The sequence below is a fragment of the Bolinopsis microptera genome, chromosome 6, assembly GCF_026151205.1.
Source record: "Bolinopsis microptera isolate Bmic1 chromosome 6, MBARI_Bmic_1.0, whole genome shotgun sequence".
In the NCBI taxonomy this organism is placed as follows: domain Eukaryota; kingdom Metazoa; phylum Ctenophora; class Tentaculata; order Lobata; family Bolinopsidae; genus Bolinopsis; species Bolinopsis microptera.
In genome coordinates this window covers 10,051,113-10,076,501 of record NC_087077.1, presented here as the reverse complement: position 1 = coordinate 10,076,501, position 25,389 = coordinate 10,051,113, and the positions used below count along the sequence as shown (strand labels likewise).

At 38.3% G+C, this 25,389-nt stretch overlaps 2 protein-coding genes across 2 annotated transcripts in view; both read left to right on the top strand.

Annotated features, from left to right (window-relative positions):
* The window catches only part of LOC134817586 (homeotic protein empty spiracles-like), a 44,483-nt gene extending 41,235 nt beyond the window's left edge, over positions 1-3,248 (top strand). Inside the window, exon 2 of the mRNA XM_063826789.1 lies at positions 1,945-3,248. Within this exon, the coding sequence (XP_063682859.1) occupies positions 1,946-3,118 (1,173 nt within the window). The 5' untranslated portion in view covers position 1,945 and the 3' untranslated portion in view covers positions 3,119-3,248. The remainder of the gene's footprint in view (positions 1-1,944) is intronic.
* LOC134817584 (uncharacterized) overlaps positions 1-16,529 on the top strand; it is a 44,399-nt gene extending 27,870 nt beyond the window's left edge. Inside the window, exons 12-22 of the mRNA XM_063826786.1 lie at positions 6,560-6,677; positions 6,999-7,095; positions 12,633-12,720; positions 12,900-12,987; positions 13,268-13,397; positions 13,633-13,747; positions 13,878-13,990; positions 14,239-14,823; positions 15,136-15,296; positions 15,568-15,644; positions 15,796-16,529. Coding sequence (XP_063682856.1) covers positions 6,560-6,677; positions 6,999-7,095; positions 12,633-12,720; positions 12,900-12,987; positions 13,268-13,397; positions 13,633-13,747; positions 13,878-13,990; positions 14,239-14,823; positions 15,136-15,296; positions 15,568-15,644; positions 15,796-15,830 — 1,607 coding nt within the window. The 3' untranslated portion in view covers positions 15,831-16,529. The remainder of the gene's footprint in view (positions 1-6,559; positions 6,678-6,998; positions 7,096-12,632; positions 12,721-12,899; positions 12,988-13,267; positions 13,398-13,632; positions 13,748-13,877; positions 13,991-14,238; positions 14,824-15,135; positions 15,297-15,567; positions 15,645-15,795) is intronic.
* The last annotated feature ends 8,860 nt before the right edge of the window (positions 16,530-25,389 follow it).

Sequence of the window (25,389 nt, the reverse complement as noted above, 5' to 3'; positions counted from 1 at the left end):
TCAACATGATCAAGATACTGAAATAACTACTGTCCAGTGTGTCACCGCAGTGACGAAGCCCAGGTCGGCCCCACGCTATTATAAGTGTCACGTGCATAATTAGCGGGACACGTGTTTGGTTACCTTGGTTACCGGCACTTCATCAGTTATCAGTGATCAGTTACCTTGGTTACTGATATCATACGCCTTAAATAATTGCAGCTTTCGTTACTCGTTTACTGCTGCTCTTCTTTTGGGGTTGCGTTGCACCTTTTTAAAGAGGTTTCGAATTTGGATTGTGTTATATCTTTATATGTAGAATACTGTTATTGGAGAGAACAGTGTTTTGTGAGACTTGTCATCTTTCTAATCGTTCGACGTTAATTTTGGAATTGTAAAACCCCTTTTAGTTTGGCAACGCTCTTGTGAGCACTATTTAGTTTACCTGTCAATCGTTTTGGGAGCCGTTGAACTGAACCAATTTATTCATCACTCCATTTCTACAGCACTTATCAGAGAATTAAATTATGAAATCTTATAGGTAGAGTCCTACACTGGCATATACCTGCCTGGTAACAGCGAGTCTGGCATATACCTACCTGGTAACAGCGAGTCTGGCTGTGACTAAGTAAGATAATAGTACCCTCCTCAGAGTCTCGCATTTCCTCACAATAATCTGCACTTCAGCACAATCACCACAACTCGATACTCGCTCCTGTCTCTCTAAAAAATCAATTAGAAAACCGTCTTTTCAGTAGTTTCCGTCCGGTCGGAACACTACAGTTCCTCGAGATGTCTACCCCGACTTGTAGGACTATATAATAAGCGATTACTTATCACCCTTCTGTCTCCCCACGATTAGCCTAAAACGCTGACTAACGACCGTTTAAACGTGCTTATACTGACAAATACCTCGTCCGGAACATGCAGTGTAGCTATATCAGATATTTATGAAGGAGTATCAGATAACAACTACCATCTCCGGACAATCAATCAGCTGCACGTTGTAGCTGATCGCTGGGAGCTAATGCACTAAATTGGGTTAACGGCTGTTTAAATCAGTGTTTGGGGGACTTTAAACCGGTGGTGTTATTTAAACAAAGTACACAGATGACAATTTCTCCCTCTCTCTCTCTCTCTCTCTCTCTCTCTCTCTGAAGGCGGTACAGATGGCTCATGGTGGCTGGAGTGTTCAGCGATCTCACAATAATGACCATCACGCCACCAGCATCTAATTATGATCTGGACTCATAGAATCTGTTACCATGGATACATCTATAATAATTCGTCTCCCAACAGCCGTTGCGGACTGCTGCCGTACGTTCATTGTGTATTCTTAATCTTTGTCGCGTCCTTTGTCATGTATATTATACAGTACTACATTACAACTACACAACTCCTGACTGTGTATATTTGAAACTTTATCCTTTTGCGTAGACATGTATTTTTTCTTATGAGGGTCTCTTTGGTAAACGCTCAAGTTTATATGGCCTACTGTATGTAACGCTCATTTGCAGTACTTCTTTCCTAGTTTTCGTTCTAAAAGTTTGGCGAACTGCCTGCATGATTTTTCTTTTTAAAATCGCCACTATAATTGATTAACTTGACCGTCTCATTTTATCAGCTAATTATATCTCACTTACTCACTTAAGTCTGGTGTAAGTGGGTTAATTGATCATTATCATAAATCATAATTGATAATAATTAGGTTCAGAGACACTGGGGCGTATATGGCATCGTGCCAAGCAACGTCTCATGTAACCATGACAACACCTTATCATCACGGCGACACCTTATCACCACAGCAATTCACCTCATCAAGATCACATACCAGACTACTAGCCTAGTTAAGAGTCACGTGATAAATGACGTAGGTACATGGTCCCCTTTCATCTCACAAGCACCTACACCCCTGATATAAGCTTATAAGAAGTATCTGGTTTCTTACCAAATCTCACTTCTCAGAATGTCAGCTTTCTTACCCAACACGGAGATTAAACAAGAGCTGCTCTTCACCCTCGACAAACTCATCAAACACTCCCAGAATGAAGCTCAGCTTTTGAAGTATGCTCTGGACTCCCTCAAGCACAACCCTACAAAGCCTGAACCTGACCAGACGACGGTGGTTAAGGAGGAGTTGGTCGACGTCACTACGGAGGATTTTAGAACCTCCGCAATCATTTCATCTCAACAAATCCCTGTCTCCTGCCCTCCCACTATTGCTAGCCCGAGCACTGCTGAAGCAGCACAAACGCTCCTCCGAATAAAGGAAGAACTAAGTAGAGAACTCCAAAGATTATCACCTAGATATGAAGATGACGAGGAAACTCAACCCCAAGCTAAGCGACCCCGTATCGAACTTCGTCCTGAATTCACTGTGCAAGCTCCAGCAGCCACACCAATGGTGTTAGTTCCAATCCCCGCTGATAAAGTGAAAGAGTTGCTTATGAACGGTGGAACAATCCCTCCAATGTCACTCCTCTCAGCTCTACCCTACAGTCAAGTATCAGAATTCTCCAACATCCCTCCCTGCTCCTCCTCTCAACACCCCTCCACAGTCCACCACCACCCTGAGCAGTCCCCCCAACCTCCCAGTCCTACCTCCTCACTCCACAAATTCACCACCTCTCCTCCCTCAACCTCCCCCACCACCTCTCCCACCACATCTCCTCTTCTATCCCCCACCATGTCCTCCTCAATACTGCGGTTCTGCGAGAGGAGGTCCTACAGAGAGGATGTAGACGTGTTCCACTACCTTCCAGCAGACGCCCGAGCTTCACCCTTCCCGACCAACAAGCCAACTAACTACAGGCAGTTCCTGGACGACATCACCAAGACTAAAGTCAAGATACCTAAACTACCGAAGAGTTACGAAGCACTCCCTAAGCTGAGTCCCGGAATGAACGAGAGGACGGTCTACACTCCGTTCCAGACAGAACGTCTAGAAGAATCCTTCAGAACGAACCCCTTCCTAACCAAGGAGCAGAGAGAGAGGCTTAGTAAAGAGCTGAGTATCCACGCGGGGAGGATTAAAGTCTGGTATCAGAATCGGAGGGCGAGGAAAAGGAGGGAGGAAGTATTAAAGGAGAAAATAGAGACAGCTGCAAGGACTGGATCTACAACTGCATCTAATGATTGAGCAGATGATGCAGGGGAAACTGGACAGAAACTTTGAGAGGAGTGAGGACATACGTCTTATTTTTACTGAAGCCTTATAGTGTGTATATTTACAGAATTTTGTAATTAAATTTGGTTATCATTTTGTATTTTATTTCATAATATGATGAACGTGTTTAGATTTTCCTAAAAAATAACTGCACAGAGTAAAAGTAAAATGGAGACATAACATGTGTACATTCCAATAAGAATACAACTTAATAATGGGTCTTAAATTACTTATTAATCAGAAGACCCTGTCACTCTTCCGTCACTGCTTCAGCATGCTGTCGCACTACAACGTCAGTGTTGCGTCAGACCCCAGCCACTTCGGTGTGATGAGAAAAGTTATTTAGTAAGACCAGATGATGATGTTATTTTAATGTTATCAGTGACAGGATGATTTATAAAATGTTATAAAACATCTCATCAATTTGTGGGTTCTTTTCCAATTATATTAAAGGGCCCTTCTTCTACTATTTAAAACAATTTCGTAAGCTTCGTAATCGTATGATAAGATTTAGCCAAATTCGGCTGATTTTGCAATAACAATTTAACAGCAACAGACCTTTTAAGATAAGTGCTGGAGACGCTCCAGTTAATAAAATACTTAACTCTTGCTATAATCGGTTATCAATAAAGGAAACTGTATCGCTTGTAGTGCTCTTAAAGTTAATGCGGACGGGTAGAATTTATTGTTGTGGGGTAATGTATTTAACTGCAGGTGACAATAAGGATAAATATCAAATTTTGAGTTGGCACAAGTATTGAAAAAATACTTACTTTCATTTTGTCTAGTTCCGAAATAGCTTTATTTAAAAGCGATATTTCCAAGTTCACCTAAAAAGTCATCTTCAGAAACTACCGACCTATTAAATTTAAAGTATTAAAATAGATTAAGGTAACCTAAAGTAGTTATTTCTGCGGAAAGTTATCCCCTACTCTTTAGGGACAAAAGGATTTCGCGGTTATTTTGGCCAAAAATCACGGCACCGCGACAAGCCAAACTAGGCTAATTCGCGGCTAATTCGCGGCGGGAATTTCGAAAATCGCGGCTTATTCGCGGCAAAAAAATCGAAAAATCGCGGCGAATTCGCGGCAAAAAATAATGTATTTACAGTGCTTAGTTAGAGTTCACATATTCTTTGACTATTCTATTTGATCGGCTCATGTCCCATGAGGATGTGATCTCATCATATGATCTGATACAGGCTGATGGGGGTCCATAACAACAAGAGCTGCCATAACTTTTGACATGATCTCAAATGTTGCAATGTCATACGTACTGTATGACATATCTCGTTATCGATACTATATAACTTTCAACAGACGACAGGAGACATCATCATTCGACCATCTACACTTCACAGTTCACAACTATAGCAATGGAATACTATGAACTGTTCAATCCAATTCCCATATCCTAGTCTTTCCCCATCTAGATCTAGTATCCAACCTCTACCCCTTGAAGCTTACATCAATCTGGACGACATCCTTACCCCGGCCCCCTGCACGAACCTTCTAGATTTTCTAACCACATCCCGAGGGAAGCCCATGATTGTTCCTTATGTGGTCTACGACGAGATTACATGCTCTACAAAATAGCTTCCCATTGTCAGCATAAAACGATGATTTGCCAAATTCACTCTCGTGGAAGCTGTTACATTGCCCTGTTTAGCCTGTTTCGAGCGTTTGCTAGACGAAGGTCCAGCCGGTTTGTCGGCAGGCCGTTTGACAAAGCCGTCCATTATAACAAGCGAATACAATACCAAGCGAATAACGATGACGATGACGAAATATCTGACAAGTGACGATTCAATAACAACACTGATTTAACATACAGTTCGATTTCTTAATCCATTGTATGTCTTCTGGTCAACTTTATGTCGTTTGGTCAAGTTTTTTATGTCTACTGGTCAACTTTATGTCGTCTGGTCAACTTTATGTCGTTTGGTCAAGTTTTATATGTCGTTTGGTCAACTTTATGTCGTCTGGTCAAGTTTTATATGTCTACTGGTCAACTTTATGTCGTCTGGTCAAGTTTTATATGTCTACTGGTCAACTTCCATATACGATCTCGGAAGGCAGACCTCCCCTTCGCAATTATACGAGCTCGGAAGCGGGAGCTCCGCTTTCAGAGGTACGTATCGAGAATGACTCGGACAGAAAATTTTCTAAGTCAAAATTTTTCAAAGTTTTTCTGGAAACTACTTTTGTTCATGTTTCATGCTACCCTGATCATTATGAGCCGAAAATATTTTTTCGGTTTTCAAAGGTCACATACCCTTCGATACACGATTTTGGACTCGAGGGCTCCCCTTGTAATGCGATCTCGGGAGGCAGGCCTCCCCTTCGCAATACGAGCTCCGAAGCGGGAGCTCCGCCTTCAGAAATACGTATCGAGAATGACTCGGACCGAAAATCTTCTAAGTCAAAATTTTTCAAAGTTTTTCTGGAAACTACTTTTGTTCATGTTTCATGCTACCCTGATCATTATGAGCCGAAAATATTTTTTTCGATTTTCAATGGTCACACATACGCTTCGATACACGATTTTGGACTCGAGGGCTCCCCTTGTAATGCGATCTCGGAAGGCAGGCCTTCCCTTCGCAATACGATCTCGGAAGCTCCGGAAGCTCGGAAGCTCCGCCTTCAGAGGTACCTACGTATCGAGAATGTACCTACAATCGGAACTCACGGAAGGCTGTAAATGTAATTAGTTTCATATACCTACTTAATACTTGTAGAAAACGTGACATTTGGCCCGCAGATTTTATGGAAAATACGCAAACTTGGTCCTCAGTTTTAAAGGAAAATGCGCAAATTTGGTCCTCAGATTTAAAGGAAAATGCGCAAATTTGGTCTTCAGATTTAAAGGAAAATGCGCGATTTTTCGTGGAGGACTGAAAAAATCGCGATTTGTCGCGGAGAATGGGAAATTTCGCGATCTGTCGCGGAAAACGTAAAAAATCGCGATTTGTCGCGGAGAATGGGAAATTTCGCGGTTTCGTACATGCCGCGAAATCCTTTTGTCCCTGCTACTCTTCAGTACAAGTACAACAGAGCGAAGTACCCTCTTACTACAAAGTAGTTCTCAGTCCAATCCTCAGCGGTATTCCTGTACTTTAGTACCACCACGTGGTTACCCAGACCAATGAGGATTTTGCAATTTCAAGAGGATGTCAAGATATTAGCTGATATCCTGACGGTGGTCCTAGCCGGCAACCTGACTATATTATAACTTTGTAAGCACATTAAAGTAAAAATGAGTCGCGATAACAAAAGGACAGCCCAACCATGATCTCTCCATATTTAGTCTAATGAAGCCGTGCATTTAAATTGAGGCACACGTTACCAACTCATCATCATGGAGTAAGTCCGGATGTCATTGTCATAATATTAAATATCCCTCCTTTTATTCCAGTCACTCAGCAGCAACGCTCTCAAGAAGCCACCGCTGAGAAGCTTGATTTCGAGCAGTCGGATGAGTGGTTAAACCTGGAGATTGAGGTTGCGAGGTTGCAGAAGGAGGTTACAGAGAGGTATTGTTCGTTGCTTATAAAACCTTTTTGTAATTCTCACGTGTTTAGTCTAGAATGATGAAAGCTATTTTATATTTGAGCAGAATTTCTTTTGTTTCACCGGAATTTAATGTTCATACTCTTCCATTCTATTAAAAATATCTCTGAGCTTACTAATTTATGAGGTTGGCACGGGCTTCTGTACGTCGGATACATTTTCTTTGTCTTACTTCAGACTCAGTTTTACACTTGCATTTTCTTTGCTAAACTACAGTCTTGTAACGCACCGGCTCTTACTCCAGCTTATTTGTTAATGTTGCTCAATAACCACCCCGCTCGTAGGGAGGGTATCATCAGGACGCAGAAAGAAGCACTGGACAAGACCCTGTCTAAAGGAGGGTCACCTCGACAAGTGTCCCTGGCTGGTGCTGCTAGACAGGTCAGTTTTATTATCAGTTGAGGGACGGTCGACATATAGTACCACAGTAGACACACAGTAGACACACAGTAGACACACAGTAGACACACAGTATACACACAGTAGACACACAGTAGACACACAGTAGACACACAGTAGACACACAGTAGACACACAGTAGACACAGTAGATACACAGTATACACACAGTAGACACACAGTAGACACACAGTAGACACAGTAGATACACAGTTGATACAGTTGACACAGTTGACACGACGGTGAGATATTGTACAATATTCAGGCGAAAGTCAGTTTTGTTGTGTTGAAGCCAGTCAAAACGAGAAGGTAAATTATTGTTTCATCTAAACAGTGAACATGTAGTCTTAGTTTACACTATACAATAAAGTTTTACAGTTTTCTTATTTTTAATCCGGACACTTTTGTAACCATTATACAACTTCTTGTGAGATAAGTAAGTAAGTAGCATAACCCTGCAGTACGTGTTGTTATAAGCAGCGTAACACTGCACTAACAGTCGGACACGACGTCACGACGTTTAGATGGATAATGTAAATTAGTGCACTTCTCCGTATAGTGAAGGCAGCTTCATCTTCAGCTTTAACGCTGGAACATGATAATTAACAAGAATGTGGCTTCCGTTACAGAGAAATCTAATAATCTAATCTTCATTATCACGTCAATTGCTCGTTAGCAAGCTCCTAGAAGATCGAATAAACGTTCAATTATTTGTCCAATAAACAATCGCCCGATGATCGTTGAACTCTTTTTTGTAGTGATCATAATTTCCTGTTACCATTTTTGTACTTTACGTTTTTGTATTTTACTGCTTTGAAATTTCATTTCATAGTAAAATAATAATATCAGTAAGATACGACACTTATTTTTCTTTTGCATGAACATTCCAAACTGTATAGTAAAAGAAAACTCTGATCCCAGCTCTTTTTAATTAGTACCAAGATTTGACAATTGACATGTTGTAGCCTAATAGTTGGGTCATAATCCTGGATCACCCAAATAAATTATATAGTATCACAGTTCACACCCGTCGGTAACAGTGCTAGAAGTCTCAGCGTGAGTGGTTTGAAGTGGTTGTCAGTCTCAGTGCAAGTGGTATCAAGTGGTTTGAACTGAAATATTTTGCAATTTGCATAAATGGGATAAATTTAATCGCACATGAGTCTAGAGAATATTCAGCTGAAAAATAAGTATGATTGCATATTTCATAAATGCAAAGTTACAGGATAACATTATACAGTACGTGGCACCGGCTCAAATCCTGTATTCTAATTTCTTAAGGTAACAAGTTTGAGATTTGTCGTGCACCGCATCTGTTTATAGGTTGAGATAAGGAACCCGTTGGGACTATAGGCAGTAGCCCCTCACTTTTTATAAGGGATCGATGTGAAGCTTTGTTACATGACACTATTTAAACCGATAACCGTTAGCTGGCTAGTTGGTGTCATGAGGCTGTCGTTAAGAGATTGTGATTTGAATTTATAACTAATTACAACACTACAAATCTTTTACATTTATTGAGCTATGAAAGAAGTTATTGTAAGGTCTCGTCCATGACAATTGACAAAAGCGTGTGTCGAAACGTTGACAAATATTTGTTTTAAGCACTGCGAGTGGAGACTATCACTTCGTCCCCAAATATCAAAAAATTTAACAAGTTAAATGTAGTTAATCGTCCTAAGTTCCTCATTTTGCGACCTCTTTTTCCTAAGATACCTACTATCCTATTATCCTATTATCCTATTATCAACTTTAAACATATTAGAAGCATGGCCATTAAACTCTCTCACAGTGAAGAATACCACAAAGAAACCGCACTATGTTTCCATCGCTCACACGCCTCTTTGAATTATAACATACTACTAAGTTCATTGTGATGTACTTGTGATGTTATAACTGACTTAGCACTTTGTCTTTATATCGAGATAACATCTCTCTTTCCTGGGAAATTTTGTTCATTATTTTTTAGACGTAGATAAACGAATTTTTTTTGGAAGTTATTGAGATTCAGGGCTTGTTGTTGCCAGTATCTGCTTCAGCTTTTGATCTAGACTCCAGCTGGCGCTAAAAAGGATATTCCGCAATTCAGATGTTTTTAAAAAGTAGGTATACATGTTGTGAGACTGGTGACGAGATTTGCAGGTCCTTAAACATATAATCACATATATTACACCGCACCTGCTCTCATATAGATTACATCTAGGTGTGGAATGCAACCAGGCTTCATTCTTAAAATATATCATTTATATATCGTTACTTCTCACTCTCACTCTCACTCTTACTCTTACTCTTACTCTTACTCTTACTCAATTTCGCTGCTTTTCTAGTTATTTTGAATTCTCAGTATATTTTTTTTCAGCATATTGCAAATGATTTTTCAAGATTACTTTTAAGAATTGTAATCACCATATTTGAATCCACTGCTCCTTCTATCTTTCTATAATCAGCGGAAGTAGTCAAGATTGAATCGAGGAAAAGTTTGATATTGAGCTTGAGTGAATCATTAGATCATTGGTAACTAGTTTAGCTCAGCCTTTGTAAAATTACCTAACTATGTAGCAAAGCTGTAAAGGGGAGAGAAAGAGAGTGAGAGAGAGAAAGTGAAAACTGCAGTTAGTATCACCTTGGGGGTACAAAACCATTGATTAAACAACTTCCTGATGGCAGCTTTTTGAAAACCTAAGTGTACTTGCTTCCTCAAAGCTTTTTCGGCACCATACCGTAAAAACCAATCCAATAACTCTTACCGTTTTCTTGATTAAGTGGTAGCTGGACATTACGAACGAACAAACCAACCCACGGAGGTTTCACACTTTCATTGTGTTTTAATATATCAGATTATACAGGGTGTGAGGCTGGAACTAATGAATTAAATATCATGATTTGCAAGTGCTTACACATAATCACATATTATGTTCTGATATAATATATATATATATGAGTATACCTATAATACTTGTAAAATCCCACCGTGTTTTCTGTTATTTCGTTAATTTGATCCAAGCTTTTACATTCACTTCTTTTAGATTTTCCACAATTTCTCCGTAACATAATCTCTTAAGTCTAAGGGTCTGCCCACACAACGAGGCGCGTAGTGTGGGCAGAGTTCCCGCCAGTTGGCGTGGAAACTCTCGGGGAATAGAGGCACGGATTTTTAAAATCCGTGCCAGAATTGACCCACGCCATGTGGCCCGTCACCACATGGCGTAGTGTGGGCAGACCCTAAAACACCTCACTATCCTTTGCTCTTTCTTCATCTTATATTTAATTAAGCATGTTTAACTTGAAACTTGAAATTTATAGCAGCATTTTTAACTTAAAACTTGAAATTTATAGCAACCTGTTTAGCTTAAAACTTGAAATTTATAGCAACCTGTTTAGCTTAAAACTTGAAATTTATAGCAGCCTGTTTCACTTGAAATTGATAGCAACCTGTTTAACTTGAAATTGATAGTAGCCTGTTTGACTTGAAATTTATAGCAACCTGTTTCACATAAAATGTATAGCAACCTGTTTAACTTAAAACTTGAAATTTATAGCAGCCTGTTTAATTTGAAACTTGAAATTGATAGCTACCTGTTTAACTTTAAACTTGAAATTTATAGTAGCCTGTTTAACTTGAAATTTACAGCAACCTGTTTAGCTTAAACCTGAAATTGATATCAGCCTGTTCAACTTTAAATTGATAGCAGCCTGTTTAACTTGAAATTTATAGTAACCTGTTTAACTGAAAACTTGAAATTGATAGCTACCTGTTTAACTTTAAACTTGAAATTTATAGTAGCCTGTTTAACTTGAAATTTACAGCAACCTGTTTAGCTTAAACCTGAAATTTATAGCAGTCTGTTTAACTTCAAATCGATATCAGCCTGTTTAACTTGAAATTGATAGCAACCTGTTTAACTGAAAACTTGAAACTGATATCAGCCTGTTTAACTTGAAATTAGTAGCAACCTGTTTAACTTGAAATTTATAGCAACCTGTTTAACTGAAAACTTGAAATTGATATCAGCCTGTTCAACTTTAAATTGATAGCAGCCTGTTTAACTTGAAATTTATAGTAACCTGTTTAACTGAAAACTTGAAATTTATAGCAACCTGTTTAACTGAAAACTTGAAATTGATATCAGCCTGTTTAACTTAAAATTTATAACAGCCTGTTTATTGATCTGCGAGGTTATTAAAATCTTTCTGGATGCGGAATGACGTACAATTATGTACTATGTAGACTATTCGAATTATTCATCAGATTGTAGTTAAGGAGTTTCTAAAAATAGAAACCAATAACCGTAATTATGGTGACGAGTGACGACACATTTTTGGAATGGATAATATGCACATACCGTCTCTGTGATGAGTTATCAAATTATTCGGTAACGATTCTTGAAAATGATTTGTTATTCAATGCGTTTCAAATTATATTTCATTAATATTTTTACAATTACAGTGATTCAGATAAATGTCGAATTTTTGAATAATAATATTATTGTTATTTGAACATTTGATATTAACCTGAAATTTAAACTGCTACATGCTGGTTACCCTTCTTCTTTAATCAGCGGAAGTAGTCAACATCAAGTCTTTGAACATATTATAACAGTAATGGCTTGGGTAAATGATTGTCTGCTATGTAAATCTCACAATTTGCTGCGCAAGAATTTGCCTTGGTCACACCCCGGAAGACATTAACTTAGGCCGTTTCCTTATTTCTATTCATTGTGTTACAAACCAAGTTGTATTATCACGATTAAAACTTTTAAACCACCTTAATTATAGTCTTGAGCAAGATAATAAATATTTAAATGCTCAAATATTTATTTTCATTGCCTAACTGGCGTTAAATACATTTTCTTGTGTCTGCCAGCGAACCGATTTATTTTCAAGGAAGTGCATCTCAAAAATCATTTCCGAGGAAGTATGTTTACGGTTGTGTCTCGTTTCTTATTTTTAGTTTCTGCACGTTTTTAATTATTTGCAATTTTTCAGCATTCCCTTCTTGTTTCTTTGTTTGGTTTCGTATCTGGAATTTGTTTCAATTTAATTACCAATTAATTTAGCTTTTCGCTCTGATAAGTTTCATTTATAGGAATTTATCTTTTTTTCGCGTACTATAAACCGCACTAAATTCAGTATATCTGTATATTTTTTCATAAAAATATTTGTTTTAATGTCAAAGCCTGTCATAGATATATAGTCTGGTGATGGATAAATAAAATTATCATTGTTGTCAAAAACCCGATATGCTACGTCAGCCGACTCCCTTTAGTTTCTATAGTCAGATATCTTACTCGGTTACTTTCTTTAGCTTTAGGTTTCACTTTTGCAATTCTTAGGTATAATAAACTATTATACCGTGTACATTTCACAATGTATAGCATTTTACAACACCCCGTACTCTAAACTACTGAAACCAATAGTTTTAACCCGTTTTATTTCGATATTGTTCTGAAATTTAAATGAATTTGCAATAATTTCAGGTCAAATCAAAGTTTATTATTTTAATTTTATCTAAATTAACAGGCTCTAGATATAAACGTGTCGGAAATGGCTCGGAAGTACAACGAAGCGCTGATCCTTTGCAAAAATACTCCCTCAAATGATCCTACAGGTTTCTATTCTTTATTCTTTTATTTAATTCGTTTCAAATCAGTTATGAGATTTTTATTTTTAAATGATCGAATACGAAATGATTCCAAAAAGTTCCAATTCTATAGCATACTGTTCGCAAGTATTAACACCACTTATTTTCTCCCTGTGGTTACTGAAACTAATCTTACAATTCACCAGCAGATCTAGATAGTCGTGATTTGTACGAGGAACGACTCCAAGAACTTGAAAGGAAGAACTATCAATTCATCGAGGAACTCGGTGTAAGGTCAGTTTCATGAGGGTCTGTTAAAAATACGCGGGTGTCAGTGAGGGATACGTTTTTAGAGTTATAACAAGTGAAAGGCTTAATATATATATAGTTATATCCCACAATATCACCTCAATTGTATCCATTAACTTCGGGTACAGCTAGTGAAATTGATTGAACATGAGATTAGATGCTGATTGCTGATGAATAACAGGCACCTGGCACACACTCCTAATATGGGCATATATTCTAATATGGGCATCATATATCCTAAAATGGGTATCACGTGTTCTTGCAGGCACACTGATGAGATGGAGAGATTGAGATACGATTACGAGGTGTTGTTAGAGCTGGCTGTTAAGGAAAAGGAGAACGAGATGAGGAACACTATTATTGAGAATGAGGAGCTGGAGGACCTTGCTGCTCAGGTACAATATTACACTCCTTTTATGGGCATCACGTGATCTTTGTTCATTACATGCTGCTCAAGTACTGGTTCCCAAGCTTTATGTTCGAGAGCGTTTTATTGCTGCTTGAGATTTGTTTATTTCAGGACTTACTACGATCATTTTTACGCTACAAGTTTTATATTATTATGGTAATTGGAGTTGCATTATTTTAGAATCGTGCGGTTAACTATTATCTAATCTGCAAAACCTACAGGTGGAGGATTTGACTCAGAGCCTTCAAATCAAAGAAAAGGAGATTAAGAGACAACAAGATACTATCAGCTGTTTGATGGAGGAGATTAAGTTACTCAAAGATAAGAAAGTATCAGGTAAACAGACTTTGATATTATATAGCTTTCGTATTAACTTATTAACAATCGGAGGACATGAGCAACATCCTGATTGTACACATTCCAGTCTTTAAGTTCCAAATGTTCTCTTACCAAGATTGAATTTCAGTGATGATGCCACTCCCACAAATAGTAATAGAAGACCCAGAAGGAGATGTGCAATGTGATGAGTGCTGTAATAAATCTGGAGAACTTAAAAGATTAACAGAAGACTTAGAGAAGGTAAACATACTGACGGTTAAATTAAAACTGCTCCTTAAATTACCCTATGTTTTTTTCAGAAGATGAATCACACCATTTTTACTTGGGTTGAGTTCCTAAGAGTTCCTAAGGAACTCTGAGTTCCTAAGAGTTCCTAAGAAGTATAATGGAAATTATCTTGCAAACAAAACAAATCTTCCATACCCAGTTCTTTATCAATCTAACTAATAAGTAATAAGCTTGCTAATCTTATCTGTCTATTATTTCAGGTAAAGTCAGAGTTTAAAGAGTACTACTCAACCTCCTCAAAAGGATTCGTAGATGCAGACTGTACCATCAAAGATATGAGGACGGTCAATAGAGACGTCAAAAACGACCTCAACTCGATGAAATGTGAATTGGCAAATTTCTCTGCCGAAATCAAAGATGCATTCAGTGCACTAGAGTTAGAAAGCACTAAAGCCCCCGTAGAGCCGGCGCCTCTCGTGGACTGTGCTTCTCAAACTGAACCATCTCCCAAGATCAGTCGAGTGTTACCCCAACAAACTGAACCGTCCCCCAAAAGTCGAGTGTTGCCCCAACCTATCAGTAGAGAGTCCAGTTCTAGTGAAACTGCTGAACCTGTAGATCTATCCTGTTGTAGAGAGGCTCAAACCTCCACCTCAAACCTCTCCACTGACGGTGATGGCAAGGGATTTAAAGAAAAGGAAGCCAAGTACAAGAAGGATATCTATGATCTAAGGGTTAAGCTTAAAGAGTTGGAGGTAAAAATGAACCATATTAAGAAGAAAACTGACGAATTTAAGAACGATGCGAAGAATGAGACCATCTCTGAAAATCTCAGCAATGAAAAGGTAGCTGTTGTTATAAGTGTCGTTTAATTACAACATACTTTTGATTTTCTGAAATATAGAAATATACTGACAAATCTGCCTTCTTGATTAACGTCCGATATTAACGTCTGGCCTTACTTTATTGATAAGCTTATGTTGTAGCTCTATGTCTAAATCTGAGGATGTAGGGATTTATACCATCTTTCGGCTCCCTCTCCATAAGCTTTACGTGTAGAAATTACACTAGCTTAAGCTTTTCCAACCCCCTCCCCTATTTGGAGTTACTAAATTAAAATATGTGAACGATCCCAAATAACCCTTTATCCCTACCAGCTTCTAGACATAGTGAGAGACAAAGAGAGGGCTCTCCAACAAGCGAGACGACTGCACGGGGCCAATGTGGCTACCATGCGGAAACGACATGATAAAGCTGTCGGTAACTTACAGGCCACTATCGATCAACTGACGGTCACTCTCCAGCAGTTTATTCCAGGGTAATTAATTAATTGATGGTTTGATTACAATTAGCTTGTTTTTATCAGCGTATATAAAACACGGCCTCTGGGAAACTTACAGTCTTCATTTTAAGTATGCTAAATGGAGATACCAGCGGTTGGTAGTTATTGTAGGTATATTATACTCTAACTTATTCCCATTTATTAACGACATAGACGTAGAGTTTGTTTCTTAGTTGAGATAAAACGAAAACAGGAACAAAATATGCAAGTGACGTTATACAAATACCCCTAAAAACATGTTCACCAGGTACAACACAGTCAGCACAGACCGAGGACCCACAGACCGGATATCAGTGACCTGTAGACAGGGCAGATTTAGCGCCTGTAAGTACTTTACATTTACAATAACTTAAGTCAGTAACTTTGAATAGGTTTGTTTGTCTGAACAAATTTTCTTTTTAATGTCAAATTTGAACTGTAGATTGAACAAAATAACAAAAAATGTTATGAAATAATCACCTAACACCTTCATCAGGTTCTGTGATAACAGATAATTTGAATCACCGTTAGTACTTTAGTACACTTTAGCGCGGTGTGCTACAGTACTGTTTAGTGACGTTCCACCTTATCTACAATTACAAGAGGAGAGGATTCCAGGACTCCTGGACCAGGAGAAGTCATGGCTCAGATAAAAAGAAAGAAACGAACTCCTCAGAAAAATCTCAAAGATACCAGATGTAAAGTGGAAGCAGGGTTAATTCTCAAAATGGGGAATTGAACTGGCAGTGAAAATAGATTTTAAGCGATAAAAGTTTAAAGTTTATTTTTCCAAAACAACTTCTTGCTTGAAACTTTGTAAATCAGATAGTGCCAGTTATCATGAAATTCATAACTCGCTGAATTGACTTTAACTTCTTTTTGCATTCAGACCGTGCTCTTCTTCAAACATTTATCAAATGTTTAGAGCAACTTGGTAAATTCGAAACTGATACCTTGTCGAGACTTATTCAATGTTTTTATTAATTTTTATTTGAAAATTCTTAGCTTAATGGGTGCGTTTGCTGCTTTGACTTTTTTGTTGATTCAATTTATTTCTCTAAACTAAGCACCTTTCGGGGGGAAGAAGATCGAATATTGTACAGATGATTTTTGTGCTGGCATATGATATCATAATCATATCCGAAGCTAAGATGATAATTTTGTTGAACAGTGCGAACAGAAATAAGTTTCTCATTTAATTTTCAGTAATTATTATCAATGAAGGGTGTTCACTCTCTCCTGCTGGTTCTATTTTCCTCCTCTTGTCTGTCGCATATCTTACGTCAAAACAAGCACAAGAAAAGATGTATACGAAATAAAACTTTTAATTATTAAACACAGATCAACAGTTAATCTTATATGTTGCACTAAGACATAAATCTAATAATACCAGTATAATCAGTTACAAAAAAGACACTTTAATCAATTTCAAACGGAATCGTAAGCTAACTATAATTAATATTGATTGTTGATCAAATCTGTCTTCTTCAAAAATATAAAATAATTATAAGGTATTTACAAGAATTACTGCAGTCTACTGACCCAGCTTTTGTAACCGAGCAAAGTGTCTCTGATTCAGAGACTAACAAACGAAAATATTATGTGATTGAATAAAATTTCGCAGAATAAGTATGAAGAGCAGTAGCACTAATTTCGTTAATTAAGTAACCAAGTAATCAGCAATATTGTAGTCTACATATGCCTCATTCTTCCAGTCTGTTATGTCAGGTAGCCACTCATTCCACCACGAAGACCAACTTGCCACTGTTACCTTGTTACCAGCAGATCCTCCAGATCCAGTTTTATCCTTCAATTGAGCATACCTCAATATAGCTGAAGTAAGTTAATGGTTCTCAAGATAAAACCGCAGGTATTATCAGACTCTGTGCAGGTTCCTGTTACAGGATGTTTGAATTGATACAGGTATTTATGTAGGGTACCGCGACAATTGACCCCCCCCCCCCCCCCCGACAATTGACCTCCGACAATTGACCCCCCGCAAATTGACCCCCCGACAATTGACCCACTATGTAATTACACTGGGATCAATTGTCGCGAAATCTAGGGTTTAGTACGACAATTGACCCCCCGCAAATTGACGGTCAATTGTCGGGGGGTCAATTATCGGGGGGTCAATTGTCGGGGGTCAATTGTCGGGGGTCAATTGTCGGGGGTCAATTGTTGCAGGGGGGTCAATTGTCGTACTAAACCCTAGATTTCGCGACAATTGATCCCAGTGTAATTACATAGGGGGTCAATTATCGGGGGGTCAATTGTCGTACTAAGCCCTAGATTTCGCGACAATTGACAGGGTTAATTGTATTAAATTATATTGTCGGGGGGTCAATTGTCGGGGGGTCAATTATCGGGGGGGGGGGTCAATTTTCGGGCGGTCAATTGTCGGGGGGGGGGGGGGGGGGGGGGTCAATTGTCGGGGGTCAATTTTCGCCCAACCTCCAACGTCAGTGAATTTCAGAATTATCGCAATAACTTAAGTTTTATTAGAACAATTTGCACTCCACTGCAGTATCCAGTCTAAATAAGCAGAATGACGAAAAGGCAGAGGAAGGCTAAAGTTACAAATATGCAATGATCGTCATAACATCAAATTAATTTACGGATTAGATGAGTAAGTTAAAACTGGCACCGCTGCAACTGCATCACTCCCGCTAAATCACACGTCCAATTTTTAAAAATCGTGATGATTAGTCCTGAGGGTATGAAGGTAACGTCAATCGACGCATTTCTGGACGCTGATTTCAAATTACCCCCATGATGTAGGGTAAAAATGCTTCCCTGAGGAGTTATGAGCAAAAATGTTTTGGTCACGTTTTTGGTTTTGTCAAACGAAATAATATGAGCCCAAACGTATGGCACCAAAAAGTTTTCTCACAAGGTGAATCACAAGCTTCACGTATTGTGACTTCTATTATATAGTTAATATTATATAATTTGACCAAAACCCATAATCATGGGTAGAGTGGACCGCTGCCAGTGTCTCTTTTTCCCAAACAAAAGGAAATGATATTAATTTGATTGACCGTTCTCAAATGCAAAATGATACCGAGAATGAAATCGGTCGCTCGCTTTTCCCATTCATTTACAATTGTAATAGATTAAGAAGAACTACCCAAAGGCAGCTGTACTCGGCAAAAAATATTCAATAAACTTCAGCTAATTCAATAAGTAATAACTACCACCCTTACCCCGAAATACTAGGTATCGACCCGAACGCAACCCAAAGAGATTTTTACAGCATCTGATTGATGTAATCAATCGAAACTTATTACAATTCGTAAGCCGTGAATGAATGGGAAAAGCGAGCGACCGATTTCATTCTCGGTATCATTTTGCATTTGAGAACGGTCAATCAAATTAATATCATTTCCTTTTGTTTGGGAAAAAGAGACACTGGCAGCGGTCCACTCTACCCATGATTATGGGTTTTGGTCAAATATCATCGCTTTTTGATTAATGTCAGGGTACTTTATAAAGTCGAAATATAAACTGATATCTTCATTAATAAGGAGGAAGTTTCAACGATTTCGAAATTTTTCCTTTGAAAACATTTCCTTGTGTTTGGGTAAGCATATTGGTCGATCACTGACTGAATTTGCCACTTTATACTCATTCAAGTTGGCATTAAATTTATATATAATGACATTGAACTGTCGTGGTAAAGCAGAATTTAATCGAAATCACGAATGAGCAAAATTATCACCTTTCGCACGTGCAAACTATGAGCGGACGTTGCGTGCGCATCCAATATTGAATCGCCGTAAATTTTTGCGTGTTGGTGTTTTATATATAGTTTGATAAGCATGCAAAGTTTCAAAGTATTTCAAGAAGAACTGTAATCACAACGGCACACCAACGTTTACAGAAAATGGTAAAAACAGCAATTTTCAGTGATTTTAGCAATTTTTAATCAATTTGGGCGTGTCCCCACGTGTGCAACTTTTAAATTTTTAACTTTAAAACTAGCCTAATACACAATTTATACCTATAGGAAGCAGAACTGAGCTCCACAACCCAAGGGATAGCCCAACATCAGAGAATACTAAATCGCAAAATTGACGTTTTTATAAAATAATTCTTCAAAAAAGCACTAACTTCAATGGCAAATATCTTTATGAAGGAGCAAAGTAGGGAAACTTTCCGGTAGATTTTCAGAATGCTTGAACAATTATCTAATATGAAAATGTCCTCAGATTTTGAATAAAATTACTCCTTAATGGTGTAAAATCAGTTTGAAAAGTTGTTATTTTGTCAAAAATCAAGTTTTAAAAACACTTAATTTGATGACGTCATCAAGTGGTGATGATGACGTTAAATTATTTTTTGATATAATTGAAACTGAAGTGTAAACAATTATCTTTAAGACCTGTGGTCGGAAATTGCTGTATCTTTTATACTTTTGAATCTCCGGACACTTAAATTCAGGCTACAATTGACTACATTTGACTGGCAAAGCGTCTATCCCTGAATATATGTATCACGACAATCTATCGTAAAACAGGGGTTCCAGAAAACCCATTTCCCGATACTCCTGAAACACGAAATTTTTTTTACAGTCGATTTGGTCAACGTCTAGACGCCCTGCAAAGTTTCAGATCTCTAACTCAATTTTAACATGGTTTTTAAGGCACCTGAATATGGCAATTTTGGGTTTTTTACCGAATTTCGTATAACATGCTGGCGCGTATTTTGCGCAAATTTCTTAAAAACCTCCACATAATTATTTCTTGTTCCTGTCATCTTTAACATTGAATTAGAATGATTTGAACTTAAATATACCTGCTGAACTACTTTCGATGAGTCTTAATGCCCGAAAAATAATAAAGGGTTATAAAAGTAAAGGGGGTAAATAGTAAAGGGGGTAAATAGTAAAGGGGGTAAATAGTATTGTGAATATAAGAGGCACGGTCATGCTTGCCAGCATTGTGATGTAATATAATACTGTTACTATATAATGTAATATAATTAATAATTATGTAGGTACACGTTTATAGTTATTTTTAGGACTTAATACTTTTATTTTTTTAAATATCGTGGTGACTGAAACATTTATAACAGCAATTTGTTGTACTTGTACTCTCCTTTCACGAGTGTACACGCCATTTTAGTTTATTATTTCTTCTTTCTGTGTTTATGGCCTTTTGTTCTAACCTCATATTTAAGAAATACAAGGTGGGATCTGCTTGCTAACCATGTTGAATGATTCGTTCAACATGGTTAATTACAACAGTAATTTATGTGATTTTATCGATATAAGGTCGAACTTACTACTAAGTTTTAGTCCACAATTAAAATGTTACAATTGTGTTCCATAATACAAAATGTGCATCACCTCTGTCTCCTGCTGAGCAGAACCGCCATGGTAAAGTAAACAAATGTACCTCACCTCCCACGAGACGGAGAATCCACATCTATTAATATACACTATACAGGGGGGGGGGGGGGCAAGTCAATACCCATACGTTGGCCTTAATTTAATAGCTCAGTCACTGAGTGTCCAATTGAAATAGTTCGTTCTGGTATAATTTACTACCACCACTGGTTCGAGGAATTTGTCAAATCGAAAAATATTCGTGTCAATTTTTTTCGAATAGAGGTTCATCTTCGCATTTATTTGATAGTTTGGATAGTCGGATCGAGCCAAATTTTATTGAATTGTGTTTGGTCACTTAAATTACGTTTGTCCTGAAACAATGAAAGTTCTAGCTTCTCAGACGACCGAGATATTAAGCATAACGAGTTTGTTCATTGCGTGTGATCAGGTGATTGGGTTGATGCTATTGCTAGATCCGCATTATGGGAATCGTGCAGAGAGCTCGGACGTCCTTCTTGAAGACACTGGACTGGAACCTGACCAGCTGCGTTTACTCATGTGTGATAGGGATAAATGGAGAGAAGCGTTGACACGAAACTCGTTCCAGATTTCATCTGGATCGACCTAGGCAGGTAGGCAGGCAGAGAGCCCAATTAAACGGTGTCGTAATTGGGTAATCATTGATTACCCAATCAATTTGTTTGATTACCCAAACAAATTGCTTGATAACTTCGTCATTTTAAATCTGTTTCGCAACATCTTTTCAGATTATATTCCGGGTTGAATGACCTATCGCAATATGTTACAAGTTACAACGGAGTCTCTTATAGACTCTAACATGTTCAAAAACACGAGTATACGCAATTCAATGTTGATTGGGTGTCCGTGTGGCCCCCAAAAATCGAATTTTTAAAATTTTGGTGACGGAATCCTCGAACAAGTAGGTACCTACAGTATTCCATCTGCAAAGCAATAACTCTCAAATATAAAACACGGCGGTGGTATTATTATAGGGCAGAACTCTGGATGGTTCCAAACTAATTAGTCTTAACACAGGATATTGTGTATCAAAACTATGATACAGGAAGTGAACTGTGAAAGCACAAGTGTAAGACTCGGTACACATTTAGAAGAGATCAATATATTTTTGTCTCAATCAAAAAGATTTTTGGGAGGGGATTATTGTTCCTTATGGTATACTTTTTGACTTTTGGGTGGAATTACTTTTTAAATTGTGTCAGACATTACCATTGTAACTTTTGAATCCTTTAATCCGTTTAATCCTTTTTCGTCTATGACTATAAATTTAATATTAATGATTAAAGTCGCACGCGATCCGAGTTTGAGTGCACGTCGCGTGATATTGTTAGCAGTGTTTAAGTAAGGGTTTCGAAAATTGGTCGACTACAAAGCCCACACGGCCTTTGGTATGTCTATAGTAAATATTGTGGCGATGTAAAACCTCTGACACTAGCTACAACTCTACAACTACAGTAAAACATTAGCAACACTTTTACAGAGCAACTAAAGTTCAGGAATTCCTTTATACTTTTATAAGTTTATAATAGGCATGCTCCTTTTTAAATTCTGAATAAGTGACAAATATATATGTACACATCCACGGAGCCAAGCGATCAGCGATATTTACCTGGGGACCCCAGACTATAATGTTCACAAATAGAGATTCGGCGGAATGCCAGGCTGAGCGCCGCCCAGCAAAGCGATATATGACCCGAATAGAAAGATCTAGCACGATGAGAAAGATCTAGCACGATGAGATTACTGTTTTATCCCAGTTCATTTTGTAACGGAGTTTTATATTAACAGGAAACGATGTAACAGAGGCGATATATTTTAATGTTTCCATGGGGTGGCAAGTCCCCATGGCCATACATCGTGGTCCGGTAGTTTCATTGCGTCCTAATTTGTTAATGTCCATGCCACGATCTTTTAGTTTTGGAATTGCTCCCGGTTGTAATGCTGTTCCCCTGTTTGGAATTGATACCCTCAAATATTTTTCGCTTAATTTGCCTTTGTCAAGTTTTTTTAAAATGTTATTGTTATCGTACTCCATGAGTAACAGGGTGTAGACTGAACAATGATGTGGGATATATTGTTGTAAAGTTACTTTAAAGTTAGCACAATGAAAGAGTCTTTGCGGAGAAACGAGGGGCTTTCATGGTGCTCAGCTTGGCGTAACGAAGGGCTCCACCGACCTCGCTGTGCGGGGGGTGGGGGGGGGGGGCGCCATCGCCATCTTACTCTTAGGGGGGCGCTAAATCGTCGTTTGAATGATGGAAAATTTTGAAAAAACTTAACTTCGCGGTACTAGCAAAACTGCGCGTTTTGCTCTAGAAGTAGAAGCACGCTTTTTCAGAGATATTACAGGCGTATCCTCTAAAATCATCTAATTTGTCCAATTTTAGGGAGGGGCGCTGAATGTGGAGGGGCGCCGACAAGGGGTGCTTTTTCAGGAAGGGGGGGGGGGGGGGGCGCCAACAGGCAACGTTATATTATTAAGCCACTGATGGTGCCCCAGTGGCAGTATAACTCGTACTCCTTTTTATAGATTTATATTATAGCGTACGCTTCGGCTTAGTTGTATATTGACCACATTTGATATAACCACATACGACTAGGAACTCAGGAACCGAGTACCTGTCTAGGGATTTGGCCGCAGCAGGACTGGAATTGGTCAGATATCAATAGATGTGGATACTGGCGGGAAGGTGATAATTGTTTGTTTACATTTTAGGTCGAGCACATGTTCAGCAGGCTGAGGAGGTGTTACATTTTTTGTATTATAGAAGGTTTGTAACACTTGTAACGCCTTCTTGTTACCCCCCTTTGAGGGCCCCGAATTATTTTCTGAACGACAGCTCAAAAATAACCGAGAAATCGACCTTCTTATTAACTCATTTTGGTGACTGTTTCTGACCTAAAATTGCATGAAAAATCGATTTAACAAGGTTTCAGAACCTATAACACTTCCTTATCCCTCAAAATTGATGTTTTATAGTTTAGAATGCGAGCAACAAGCAACATATATTTTGATCCTTCGGTTCTACAGCTCTTGACCTAGGGCTGAAACCGAAAAATCGAGGCAATCCTCACCTTAACTGATCGAACTTTAGCGAAGAGCAGAGTACGAAAAAACACAACAGGTAAGCAACTCATTTTTGTGACTGTTCCTCACCTCAGTGGCGTAACGTTGCCTGTTGGCGCCCCCCTGCCGAAAAGGCGCCCCCCTGTTGGCGCCCCCTCTCCTTTTGGTGCCCCTCCCTAAAATTGAACAAATTAGGCGATTTAAGAGGATACGCCGGTAAAATCTCTAAAAAAGTGTGTATCTAGAGCAAAACGCGCAGTTTTGCTAGTACTTTAGTTAAGTTTTCGAAATTGTCCCACATTCAAACGACGATTTGGCGCCCCCCTAAGACGGCGCCCCCCTGCACAGCGGGGTCAGCAGGGCCCTTCGTTACGCCACTGCCTCACCTGTACAACGTTGCACGAGAGTCGAGAAATCGATTTAAGTTGGTTTTACAGCCCAATAACGCTTCCTTATTCCTCAAAATTGTTGTGTTACTCAAACAAAGAACATGTTGATTCTGCAACGAAAGAACAAGGAGATTGTCTCATTAACAACTCGGACAGGACTATCACAATTTTCAGAGCAGAGCTCGATATAGCAAAAGTCAAAAGAAACACAATAAAGGTAGGTAACCAACACCATGATATAACAATCATAATAACAACTGAATTATATTTATTCGGACGAAGGGCAGCCCTGTTTACGATAGTCAAACAATCTTGATAGTGTGTTGGTCTCTCCCCCAACTGACTGTGGTGCTTATCGTCCAGTCAGAAACAGAACGTTAACATAATTTTTTAGTTATAGTATGTCTCGGTTGAACTGCGGAGATTAGTAATATTCAGTTTGCTGTAATATGTGGTCGCGATTATCAACTCAGTGGAATTCCAAATGATGAACTGTGCTTTAAGTTTACACCAACTGGAACCAAAGGAATATACCCATGAGTGCTCCCTAGCTTAAACCAAAAACGTTTTTGCTCCGAACATCGATTTTATTTTAAAAATAGACAAAAAGAATAAGATTGCACACCTTCAAAATTTTCTAAAAATAGTCCCTCATCGAGAAAAAAAATATTTTTCTTTTTCGGAAATTTTTAAAATTTGGAGAAGTCTGTCACTGTAATACCGATAGTTCGGCCATTTTAAAAAGTTTTTTGGCTGATTTTTTTACTGAACATTACTTACACTCCGTACAAGACAACCCTTTAAAGGATTTTATAATTGAACAATAAATTACCAAGTTACAGACCAAACAAGATGAAAAAATAAAAATTAGGATTTTTGCCTACCACCAAAGTTGTACATTTTACCACTCGCCCAGGTCATCAGATATCGCTTCAAAAATGCCCGTGAGTGTAGCTAATGATTATATCCAACTTTTTGGAACAGGATTTCTCTCAGTTTTGAGTTTTAAGGTATGAAATGTGGCCTAAACGACTTAGTAAAATTTATCGTAAAAAAGGGCCAAACATGGCATATTTAAGGCTTAAAATGCCTATAACTCAAAAAGTATCAATTTTCTGAAATGATTTTTACAGAATCGTAATCAGCTTGAGAAGACGAATCTTTTAATAATGTTGCACTTGCCCTCAAAGGCAATTGCGTTTATTTTGTGTGTGGGGTGTTTATTTTAGATGAGATAACACGGAAGTATTGGTAAAATTGATA